The 12,674-nt window shown below is 46.8% G+C and overlaps 1 protein-coding gene across 1 annotated transcript in view; it reads left to right on the forward strand.

The window, feature by feature from the left end:
• Window positions 1–9,226, forward strand: part of LOC147118802 (uncharacterized) — a 58,647-nt gene extending 49,421 nt beyond the window's left edge. Inside the window, exons 3-4 of the mRNA XM_085983971.1 lie at window positions 5,157–5,854; window positions 9,202–9,226. Coding sequence (XP_085840097.1) covers window positions 5,157–5,854; window positions 9,202–9,226 — 723 coding nt within the window. The remainder of the gene's footprint in view (window positions 1–5,156; window positions 5,855–9,201) is intronic.
• The last annotated feature ends 3,448 nt before the right edge of the window (window positions 9,227–12,674 follow it).

Raw genomic sequence — 12,674 nt, forward strand, 5'->3', positions numbered from 1 at the left:
CACATCAAAACAGTGGGAGACTTTCAGAAGGGAAATAGAGAGAGTACAACGCCAATATGTTCCTGTAAAGGTCAAGGGTGGGACCAACAAGCAAAGGGAACCTTGGATGACAAGGGATATACAAAAATGCATTAGAAATAAAAGGGGGGCTTTTGGCAGTTACAAAAGACTAAAGACGGAAGAAGCCCTAGAGGAGTATAAAAAGTGCAGGGGCATACTTAAAAAAGAAATTAGGAGGGCGAGGAGGGGCCATGAAATAACACTGGCGAGCAAAATAAAGGAAAATCCTAAGATGTTTTATAAGTATATTAAGGGCAAGAGGATAACCAGGGAAAGGGTAGGGCCCATTAGGGACCAAAGTGGCAATCTGTGTGTAGAGCCAGAGGATGTAGGCGGGGTTTTAAATGAATTTTTTGCATCTGTGTTCACTATGGAGAAAGACGATGCAGACATAGAAATCGGGCAAGGGGACTGTGACATACTTGAACATATTAGTATCGAGAGGGAGGAGGTGCTAGCGGTTTTAGCAGGCCAAAAAGTGGATAAATCCCCAGGCCCGGACGAGATGTATCCCAGGCTGCTGTGGGAGGCAAAGGAGGAGATTGCAGGGGCTCTGACACAAATTTTCAGAACCTCTCTGGCCACAGGGGATGTACCAGAGGACTGGAGAACAGCTAATGTAGTACCATTATACAAGAAGGGTAGCAGGGATAAACCAGGGAATTACAGGCCAGTGAGCCTAACATCTGTGGTGGGGAAATCATTGGAAAAAATTCTGAGGGACAAAATTAGTCTCCACTTGGAGAGGCAAGGATTCATCGGGGATAGTCAGCATGGCTTTGTCAAGGGTAAATCATGTCTGACAAATCTGATTGAATTTTTCGAGGGGGTGACTAGGGGGGTGGATGAGGGAAATGCTGTGGATGTGGCTTACATGGACTTCAGTAAAGCTTTTGACAAAGTCCCGCATAGGAGACTGGTCAAGAAGGTAAGAGCCCATGGGATCCAGAGTGCCTTGGCGCGTTGGATCCTAAACTGGCTGAGTGGCAGGAGGCAGAGGGTGATGGTCGAAGGTTGCTTTTGTGACTGGAAGCCTGTGTCCAGTGGGGTACCTCAGGGATCGGTGCTGGGTCCCTTGTTGTTTGTGATCTACATAAATGATTTGGATGAGAATGTAAAAGGTATGATCAGTAAGTTCGCAGATGACACGAAAATTGGTGGGGTGGTAAATTGCGAGGAGGAAAGCCTCAGGCTACAGGACGATATAAACGGGTTGGTCAGATGGGCGGAAAAGTGGCAAATGGAATTTAACCCTGAAAAGTGCGAGGTGATGCATTTTGGACGGACAAATAAGGCAAGGGAATACACAATGAGTGGTAGGACCCTAGGAAGTACAGAGGGTCAGAGGGACCTTGGTGTACATGTACATAGATCCCTGAAGGCAGCGGAACAGGTAGATAAGGTGGTTAAAAAGGCATATGGGATACTTGCCTTCATTAGCCGTGGCATAGAATATAAGAGCAGGGAGGTTATGATGGAGCTGTACAAAATGCTGGTGAGGCCACAGCTGGAGTATTGTGTGCAGTTCTGGTCGCCTCACTATAGGAAGGATGTGATTGCTCTGGAGAGGGTGCAGAGAAGATTCACCAGGATGTTACCTGGGATGGAGCGCCTCAGCTATGAAGAAAGACTAAACAGGCTGGGGTTGTTTTCCTTGGAGCAAAGAAGGCTGAGGGGGGACCTGATTGAGGTGTACAAAATGATGAGGGGCATAGATAGGGTAGACAAAGAGGAACTTTTCCCCTTAGTAGGGGGGTCAATAACAAGGGGGCATAGATTCAGGGTAAGGGGCAGGAGATTTAGAGGGGATTTGAGGAGGAACTTTTTCACCCAGAGGGTGGTTGGAATGTGGAACTCAATGCCTAAAAGGGTGGTAGAGGCAGGAACCCTCACAACATTCAAGAAGCATTTGGATGAGCACTTGAAATGCCATTGCATACAAGGCTATGGACCAAATGCTGGAAAATGGGATTAGACTGGACAGGGATGGATGGGCGGCGCAGACACGATGGGCCGAAGGGCCTCTTTCTGTGCTGTAAAACTCTATGACTCTATGACTCTCTGGGTGAAGAAAGTCCTCCACATCGCTGTCCTAAATGGCTTACCCCTTATCCTTAGACTGTGACCCCTGGATCTGGACTCCCCGAGCATCGGGAACATCCTTCCTGCATCTAGTCTGTCTAGTCCTGTTAGAATTTTATAAGTTTCAATGAGATCCCCTCTCATTCTTTTAAACTCCAGCGAGAATAAGCCCAGTTGACCCAATCTCTCCTCATACATCATTCCTGCCATCCCAGGTACCAGTCTGGTGAATCTTCACTGCACTCCCTCCATGGCAAGAACATCCTTCCTCAGATAAGGTGACCAAAACTGCACACAATACGCAAGGTGTGAACTCACCAAGGCCCTGTACAACTGCAGCAAGACGTCCTTGCTCCTGTACTCGAACCCTCTCGCTATGAAGGCCAACATACCATTTGCCTTCTTAACCGCCTGCTGCACCTGCATGCTTACCTTCAGCAACTGGTGCACAAGGACACCCAGGTCTCGCTGCACTTCCCCTTCTCCCAATCTATTGCCGTTCAGATAATAATCTGCCTTCCTGTTTTTGCCGCCAAAGTGGATAACCTCGCATTTATCCACATTGCCATGCATCTGCCCAATCACCCAACCTGTCCAAATCATACTGGAGTTTCTCGGCATCCTCCTCACAGCACACATGCCCACCCAGCTTTGTGTCGTCTGCAAACTTGGAGATATTACATCTAGTTCCCTCGTCTAGATCATTTATATATATTGTGAATAGCTGGGGTCCTAGGACCGATCCCACTAGTCACTGCCTGCCACTTGGAAAATGACCCGTTTATTCCAACTCTTTGCTTCCTGCCTGCCAACCAGTTCTCTATCCAAGTCAGTACCTTGCCCCCAATCCCATGTGCCTTAACTTTACACGCTAATCTCTTATGCGGGACCTTATCGAAAGCCTTCTGAAAGTGCAAATACACCACATCCACTGGTTCTCCCTTATCTATTCTACCAGTTACATCCTCAAAAAATTCCAGTAGATTAGTCAAGCACGATTTACCTTTTGTAAATCCATATTGACTTTGTCCGATCCTGTCACTGTTTTCCAAGTGTTCTGCTATTACATCTTTTATAATGGACTCTAGCATTTTCCCCACAACCGATGTCAGGCTTATAATTCCTCGTTTTCTCTCTACCACTTGACAGTCCCGCCATCCCAGGAATCGATCTCGTTGAACCTTTGTTGCACTCCCTCTATGGCAAGTACATCCTTCCTTAGGTAAGGGGACCAAAATTGTACACAGTACTCCAGGTGTGGTCTCACCAAGGCCCTGTATAATTGGAGTAAGACTTCTTTACTCCTGTACTCAAATCCTCTTGTAATGTCAATCAACCATTAGCTAGAAGAGGTCGCTGGTAAGACCACTGAAGTAAGAAAGACTTGCATTTCTATAGCGCCTTTCACCACTACCGGACATCCCAAAGTGTTTTACAGCCAATGAAGTACTTTTGAAGTGTAGTCACTGTTGTAATGTAGGAAACGCAGCTGTCAATTAGCGCACAGCAAGCTCCCACAAACAGCAATGCGATAATGACCAGATAATCTATCTTTTTATGTTGATTGAGAGATAAACATTGGCTCGGAGACTGGGGATAACTGCCCTGCTCTTTCCCACATTACAACAGTGACTACTTCATTGTAGTACTTCATTGGCTGTAAAGCACTTCAAGACATCTGGTGGTCACGAAAGGCACTATATAAATGCAAGTCTTTCTTTCTCGAAATACTGCCATGGGATCTTTTACATCCACCTGAGAGAGCAGACGGGGCCTTAGTTTAACGTCTCATCCAAAAGATGGCACCTCCGACAGTGCCGCACTCCCTCAGCAGTGCACTGGACTGTCGGCCTAGATTTTGGTGCTCAAGTCTCTGGAGTGGGACTTGAATCCACAACTTTCTGACTCAGAGGCGAGAGTGCTACCAACTGAGCCCAGGCTGACACTAAAGAACAAGCTGTTCTGACGAAGGGTTATCGACCTGAAACGTTAACTCTGTTTCTGTCTCCACAGATGCCTCCTGACCTGCTGAGTATTTCCAGCATTTTCTGTTTTTATTAAAGAAACGAGGGAGTGATTGCTGAGAGGAAGAATGTTGGGTCGTCCTGCGCATGCGCACCTCCCTGGCGGCTGAGGTGAAACACCGACTCGCCCCCACCTGAGCCGCGCACATGTACCAGATGTTGCAGTTCCGCATGCGCACCCGATGTTCCAAACGCGGGGTTTTATGCGCTGAGCATGCACGTTGTGGACCGATCGGGACGGGCGATTGTGGAGCAGGAGGGAGAGTACGGGGCCCATGAGCACATGCGCGGGACTCAGAGTCAACAGAGCGCTTTCTGGAGCGCGGGGGCTTGTGGGTATTACAGCCGCCATTACTGCTGATCCTTTCAACCAACCTGTGCAGCAGCTGGAGCCTGAAAATCAGCTTCACTGCCCCTGGGTTCGGAAAGAGGAAAATTAAACAACAGTTTGCCTGTGATCCTTTTCTGATCTCAATTTACAGGGTTATAGAAGTGGAGCAGTTACAGGCGGGAAGCTCAGACCAAACATCACGTCAAGATCTGACAGAGTCGCTCGATTCATCCGGACCTGAACATCATCGGCCTTTGCACATGGAAGGAGAAAGCAGCGATCGCAGCGATGACAAACCGCACACGTGTTCGGTGTGTGGACGCAGATTCAGCCGATCGCCTGACCTGACGAGACACATGCACCATCACACCAGGGAGAAACCGGGTAAAGGTGGGGACGGCGGGAAGGGATTCAGTTCCCCGTCTGCATTGGAAGTTCAACGGCGCTGTCACACCAGGGACAGTCCGTTCACCTGCTCCGTGTGTGGAAAGGGATTTGTTTGTTCATCCCACCTGCAAACACACCAGCGAATTCACACTGGGGAGAGACGATTTAACTGTCCTGACTGTGGGAAGAATTTTAAAAGCCCTGGGGCTCTGGTGCAACACCAGCTTGTTCACACTGATGAGAGACCATTTCAATGTCCTGACTGTGGGAAGAGCTTTAGAAGCCCTGCGGAGCTGAAGCAACACCAGCTTGTTCACACTGATGAGAGGCCATTTAAATGTTCTGACTGTGGGAAGAGCTTTAAAAGGTCCGGGGATCTGAAGGGACACCATCGAGTTCACACTGGAGAGAGACCATTCACCTGCTCCGTGTGTGGGAAGGGATTCACTCTGTCATCCCACCTGCTGATACACCAGCGAGTTCACACTGACGAGAGACCCTTTAAATGTTCTGACTGTGGGAAGAGCTTTAAAAGCTCCGGGGTGCTGAAGACACACCAGCACCTACACACTGGGGAGAGACCATTCACCTGCTCCGAATGTGGGAAGGGATTCACTAAATCATCCACCCTGCAGACACACCAGCTTGTTCACACTGACGAGAGACCCTTTAAATGTTCTGAGTGTGGGAAGAGTTTTAAAAGCCGCCAGATGCTCACGCAACACCAGCGAGTTCACACTGGGGAGAGGCCGTTCACCTGCTCCGAATGTGGGAAGGGATTCACTCAGTCATCCCACCTGCTGGTACATCAGCGAGTTCACACTGGGGAGAGGCCGTTCACCTGCTCCGAATGTGGGAAGGGATTCACTGAGTCATCCCACCTGCTGTCACACCAGCTTGTTCACACTGACGAGAGACCCTTTACATGTTCTGACTGTGGGAAGAGCTTTAAAAGCTCCGGGGAGCTGAAGCGACACCTACACACTGGGGAGAGGCCGTTCACCTGCTCCGTGTGTGAGAAGGGATTCACTCAGTCATCCACCCTGCTGGTACACCAGCGAGTTCACACTGACGAGAGACCCTTTAAATGTTTTGACTGTGGGAAGAGATTTAAAAGCTCTAAGAACCTTAAGAGTCACCAGCGTGTTCACACTGATCATCGAATCTAACAGCACAGAAGGGGGTGATTCGGCCCATTGTGTCTGTGCCGGCTCTTTGAAAGAGCTGTCCAATTTAGTCCCAAACCCCAGCTTTATCCCCAGAACTCTGCAAACTAGTCCTCTTCAAGTACACGTCCAATTACCATTTGAAAGTTCCTGTGGAACCTGATTCCAGAATCTTTTCAGATGGTGCGTTCCAGATCTGAACAACCCTCTGTGTGAAAACAATTCTCCTCATTCCCCTCTAGTTCTTTTAGCAACTATTTTAAATCTGTGTCCTTTGGTTACCGACCCACTTGCCAGAGTGAACATTTTTCCCTACTTGCTCGATCAAAACCCCTCATCATTTTGAACAGCTCTATTAGGTCTCCTCTTAACCTTCTCTGCTCTAAGGGGAACAATCCCAGCTTCTCCAATCTCTCCACATAACTGAAATCCCTCATCCCTGGTACCATCCTGGTCAACCTCCTCTGTATCCTCTCCAAGGCCTTGACATCCTTCCTAAAGTATGGTGCCCAGAACTGTACACAAGACTCCAGCTGAGGCCAAAACCCTGCAGCTGTACAAAACCCTGGTTAGACCACACCTGGAGTACTGTGAGCAGTTCTGGGCACCACACCTTAGGAAGGATATATTGGCCTTGGAGGGAGTGCAGCGTAGGTTTACCAGAATGATACCCAGACTTCAATGATGAAGTTACGAGGAGAGATTACACAAATTAAGGTTGTATTCCCTGGAATTTAGAAGGTTAAGGTGTGATCTGATCGAAGTTTTCAGGATATTAAGGGGAACAGATAGGGTAGATAGAGAGAAACTATTTCCGCTGGTTGGGGATTCTAGGACTGGGGGCATAGTCTAAAAATTAGAGCCAGACCTTTCAGGAGTGAAATTAGGAAACACTTCTACACACAAAGAGTGGTAGAAGTTTGGAACTCTCTTCCGCAAATGGCAATTGATGCGAGATCAATTGTTAATTTTAAATCTGAGATTGATAGGTTTTTGTTACCCAAAGGTATTAAGGGATATGGGCCAAAGGCGGGTGTATGGAGTTAGGTCACAGATCAGCCATGATCTCATTGAATGGCGGAACAGGCTCGAGGGGCTGAATGGCCTCCTCCTGTCCTATGTTCCTAACTAGTGATTTGTGAAGGTTTAGTGTAACTTCCTTGTTTTTGTATTCAATGGCCCTATTTACAAAGCCAAGTATCCCATACACTTTCTGAACCGCCTCACCAACTTGCCGTGGCACTTTCAAAGATTTGTGAATATGGACCCCCAGGTCCCTCTGCTCTTGCACCCCCTCAAAATAGTCCCATTTAGATTATACGGCCTCTCCCTGTTGTTTCTCCCAAAGTGCATCACTTCACACTTATCCTCATTTAATTTCATCTGCCTTGTGTCTGCTCATTTCACAGTCTGTCTCTGTCCTCCTGAAGTCTGCTACTACTATGCTCACTAGTTACTACGTTGCCAAGTTTTGTATCATCCGTAAACTTCAAACTTGTACACCTATACCCAAGTCCAGGTCACTTATATATAACAAGAAAAGCAATGGTCCTAATCCCGGCCCCTGGGGAAACCCACTGCATACTTCCCTCCAGTCAGAAAAATATCCCTCAGCACTGCTCACTGCCTCCTCTCCCTTAGCCAATTATATACCCAAATTACCATCAGCCCTTTAATTCCCTGTGCTTCTATTTTCCGAGTAAGTCTCTTGTGTAGTACTTTATCAAATGCCTTTTGAAAGTCCATATATACAACATCTACTGCACTACCTTCATCAACCCTCTGTTACTTCATCAAAGAAATCAATCAGGTTAGTCAGACACGATTTACCTTTAACAAATCCACACTGGCTGCCCCTTATTAACCCATGCTTCTCCAAGTGAGAATTAATTTTGTCCTTGACAATGGTCTCTAGTCGTTCACCCATCACTGACATTAGACTGATTGGCCTGTAGTTACCAGGTTTATCCCTCTCCCCTTTTTTAAACAGGGTGTAACATTTGTAATCCTCCAGTCCTCTGGCACCACTCCCATATATCTGAGGGAGATTGAAAGATTGTGGTCGGAGCTTCTGCTATCTCCACCCTAGCTTCCCTCAGCAATCTAGGATGCATCACATCTGGACCGGGTGACTTGTTAACTTTGAGTGATGACAACCTATTTAACACCTCCTTTCTATCTATTTTTATCCAATTTCTCTACTCCCCCCTCCTCTACTGCGACATTAACTTCATCCTCTTCTCTTTTGTGAAGAGAGATGCTAAGTACTCATTCAGTACCTCAGCCACACCCTCTGCCTCCGTATGATGAGCTCCTATTTGGTCCCTAATCGGCCCCACCATTCCTTTAACTATCCTTTTACTTTTCATATGTTTATAGAAGATTTTTGGGTTCTCTTTTATGTTACCCGCTAATCTTTTCTCATATTGTCTCTTTGCCCTTCTTATATCCTGTTTCAATTTCCCCCACACTCTCTGTATTCTGCCTGGTTTTTGACTGTATTCTGTACCTGACATTTGTTTTATTCTAACCTCCATATCCTTTGTCATTGGGAGCTCTAGCTTTGGATGCCCCATCTTTCCTCCTTATGCTTGGATTGAACACCATCGGATGTTCCCGATGGTCGGGGAGTCTAGAACCAGGGGTCACAGTCTAAGGATAAGGGGTAAGCCATTTAGGACAGAGATGAGGAGGAATTTCTTCACCCAGAGAGTGGTGAACCTGTGGAATTCTTTACCACAGAAGGCAGTTGAGGCCAATTTGTTAAATATATTCAAGAAGGAGTTGGATATATTTCTTAAGGCTAAAGGGATCAAGGGATATGGGGAGAAAGCAGGGACAGGGTACTGAATTTGGATGATCAGCCATGATCTCATTTAATGGCGGAGCAGGCTCGAGGGGCTGAATGGCCTACTCCTGCTCCTATCTTCTGTGTTTCTATATTTACCCAAACTATCTCAGCCTTGAAGGCCTGCCATTAGTCATTCACTGTTTTCCTGGACAATCTTTGTTTCCAGTCCACCTGTGCTTGATCCCTTCTCAAATCACTGAAACTGGCTCTCTTCCAGCTGGATATTATCACCGTTGATTTTTCTCTGTCCCTTTCCATAACTACTTTAAACCTAATGATATTGTGATCACTGTTAACCAGATACCTCCTGCCCCTGAACCGATGAGAGACCCTTTAAATGTTCTGACTGTGTAAAGAGGTTTCAGAGTTCATCCAACCTGCTGAGTCACCAGCGAGTTCACACAGATCCTCAAAGAAAGGAAGATGTTTTAGAAAGGCTGGCGACACTAAAAGTTCGCAGCCATCTCAGAGTAGTGACCCTTTAATTACAATCTCACAGAACAAGGAGAATCACTGTCCCTTTTGTTGTGTTAATGGAGACACGGAATGCAGGAGTTGGTTTCACAGGTGTTTACTGAACAAAGTCTGGAGGTGAACTAACAGATACAAGACACTATACAGGCTTATATAGCCCGAGTGGCCATTACCGGCATTACAGTACACAGGGGCTCTTAAAGGCACATACACTACAATTCCTCCCCTTTTAGACAACCAGTACATAACATTTTAAGTAATCATTAATTAACATGTTACAAGAACAATAATCTACACATTTGCTGCAGTTAATCAATTATAAGTCAGTCTCTCTGGAGGCTTCCTGACTCGGTCCGGATAACGCCTCAGTGGTGTAGTAGTTTTTGGTGGTGTGGTAGGTTCTTTTGGCAAGGTCGATTCGGCTTGAATGCCAGAGTCGGGTTCATCTGGTTCCAGTATCACCGGATCGGAGGTAGATACTATGGGTATCTCTGCTTCATCATTAGGCGTATAGAGTTGTGGTGTAGGTTGTCCCTTTTCGGATGACTCTATGATCTGGTCAGCATGGCGCCTTATTATGCTTTCTCCAATGTCCACGGTATACATCAGCGGTCCTAGTCGTGTGCAAATAGTTCCAGGCTGCCATTTCTCGGTACGGTAGTCCCGGGCCAAAACTTGTTGACCTATCTGGAAGGTTCTAGTTGGCCTTTCATTCATGCCTTGAAATTGCCGGTTCTCCACGTCCCTTCTGATGTTTGGCTTGATCAAATCCAGCCGGCATCTTAGGCTTCTATTGAAGAACATCATGGCGGGAGTTTGGTTTGTAACCACATGTGTTGCATTCCTGTAGGCAAACAAGAAGTTATCTACCTTATGCTGTAGATTTATGTCTTCATTACCCATGGCCTTTATGGCCTTCTTGAAGGTCTGGACAAACCTTTCAGCCAATCCATTGGTGGCGGGATGGTATGGGGCGGACGTGTAGTGCTTAACCCCATTGATTTTTAAGAACTTCCTGAATTCTTCGGACACAAATTGCAGTCCATTATCAGAACAGATCTGTTCAGGCAGCCCATTCCTGGCAAATATGGTCCTTAATACTGTGATGGTTTTTTCCGTGGTGGTGGAGGACATCTTTATTACCTCCGGCCACTTGGAGTGTGCATCAACCGCGATTAAGAACATTGAGCCCATAAATGGACCAGAAAAGTCAACGTGTACCCTTTGCCATGGAGATGAGGGCCACTCCCATGGATGTAGAGGGGCTTGTGGTGGGGCGTTTTGGACCTTCTGGCATCCTAGGCAGCTCTTGGTCATTTCTTCGATGTCTCCATCGATACCTGGCCACCACACAAACGCTCTGGCTAGGTTCTTCATTTTCACTCCACCCAGATGCCCCTCGTGAAGCTCCTTTAGCACTTTATCCTGGAGTTTGGGTGGAATCACCACTCTGGATCCACACATCAAGGTTCCTCGGCACACTGACAGCTGTTCTCTTCTTTGCGAGAATGCTGGCAACAGTGGTTCGCCATGTGCTGGCCATCCCTTCACCGTTAAATCGTAGACTCGTGAGAGAGTCGGGTCATTTCTCGTTTCCTTTTCAATGGCAGAATTTGTTACTGGTAGACATTCCACTATGGTTGAGTGGAACATCTCCACTGGGTCCACTGTAGGTGCCTCTTCTACCGTTGGCAATGGTAGGCGCGATAAACCGTCAGCATTCCCATGCTGTTTTGATCCTTTGTATTGTATGTCATATTGGTGTGCCCCTAGGAAAAGGGACCACCTCTGTAGCCTTTGTGCTGTCATAATGGGAACACCCTTTTTAGGGTTGAATATGGAGACGAGGGGTTGATGGTCAGTCAACAAGGTAAATTTTTGTCCGTGTAGGTAATGGTTGAATTTCTTCACTCCCCATACCAGGCTGAGTGCTTCCCTGTCGATCTGGGCATAGTTACGCTCAGCTGAGTTCAATGAGCGTGACGCAAAAGCTATCAGCCGCTCCGAGCCATCAGGGAATCTATGCGATAATACCGCTGCTACGCCGTAAGGGGATGCATCGCACACCAGTCTGATTGGCAGTGATGGGTTGTAATGAGCCAAAGCTTCCTTGGACGTGATCAAGCCTTTGCATTTATGGAAGGCACGTTTACAGTCTTCGCTCCATTTCCAAATTACTCCCGTTTGTAGCAGTTCATTAAGAGGGTGCAGCAGAGTTGACAAGTTCGGTAAAAATTTATGATAGTAATTTATCAATCCCAGGAACGACCTTAATTGTGAGACATTTTCAGGTGCTGGGGCTTTTATGACCGCTTCAATTTTTTCAGGTGACTTATGCAACCCTTCCTCGTTAATTATGTGGCCACAATATGATATTTTTTTCTGGAAAAATTCGCACTTGTGGCGATTTGCTCGTAGGCCCCGTTCTTTCAGCCTAGTGAGCACCTGCTCCAAATTGGCAAGGTGCTCGTTGTCGTTTTCTCCTGTTACAAGGATGTCGTCTAGGTAGCATTGAGTCCCCGGAATCCTTTGGAGGACTTGCTCCATAGCTCTTTGCCAGATAGCTGGAGCTGATGCTACTCCGAAAACCAGTCGATTGTACTGGTACAGGCCTTTGTGTGTATTTATCATGAGATACTTTTTAGAGGCCTCTTCAACCTCCATCTGTAGATATGCTTGTGCCAAGTCAATTTTGGTGAAACGTTTCCCTCCGGATAGTGAGGCGAAAATATCTTCTATCCTCGGAAGAGAATACTGTACCGTGTGAAGGACCGGGTTTACAGTCACCTTGAAGTCCCCACAGATGCGAATTTTTCTCTGTTCTTCAGATTTATCATTATTCAACGTTTTCTTCATGACCGGGATGATGGGTGTTGCCCACTCGCTCCAATCTATCTTGGATAACACGCCTGCCTTTTCCAAATTCTCCAGCTCTGCCTCGACTACTGAACGAATTGCGTATGGCACCGGCCTTGCCTTAAAAAACTTGGGAATTGCCGCATCTTCCACTTTTATTGAGGCAGTGACGCCTTTCAAGGTTCCTAGTTCCTGTTGAAACACTTCCTTGGCATTGGCCAAGATGTCTTTTAATCGTTCAGGTATGACGCCATCATCATTTTTTTTCTTACTGGTCACCGTCAGTGCCTGAAAGGAGTGCCAGTCTAAACGTATCTTCCTGATCCATTCACGTCCCAACAGCGGTGGACCACCATCTTGCAGAACGTATAAATACAACTTCTGTATTTCCTTGCTGTTGTATACAACAGGCACCCTTATTTTCCCTTTGGGGTATACTTTCT

The sequence above is a fragment of the Somniosus microcephalus genome, chromosome 4 (genome assembly GCF_052327205.1).
Source record: "Somniosus microcephalus isolate GS21.2 chromosome 4, FLI_Smic_1.0, whole genome shotgun sequence".
In the NCBI taxonomy this organism is placed as follows: Eukaryota; Metazoa; Chordata; class Chondrichthyes; order Squaliformes; family Somniosidae; genus Somniosus; species Somniosus microcephalus.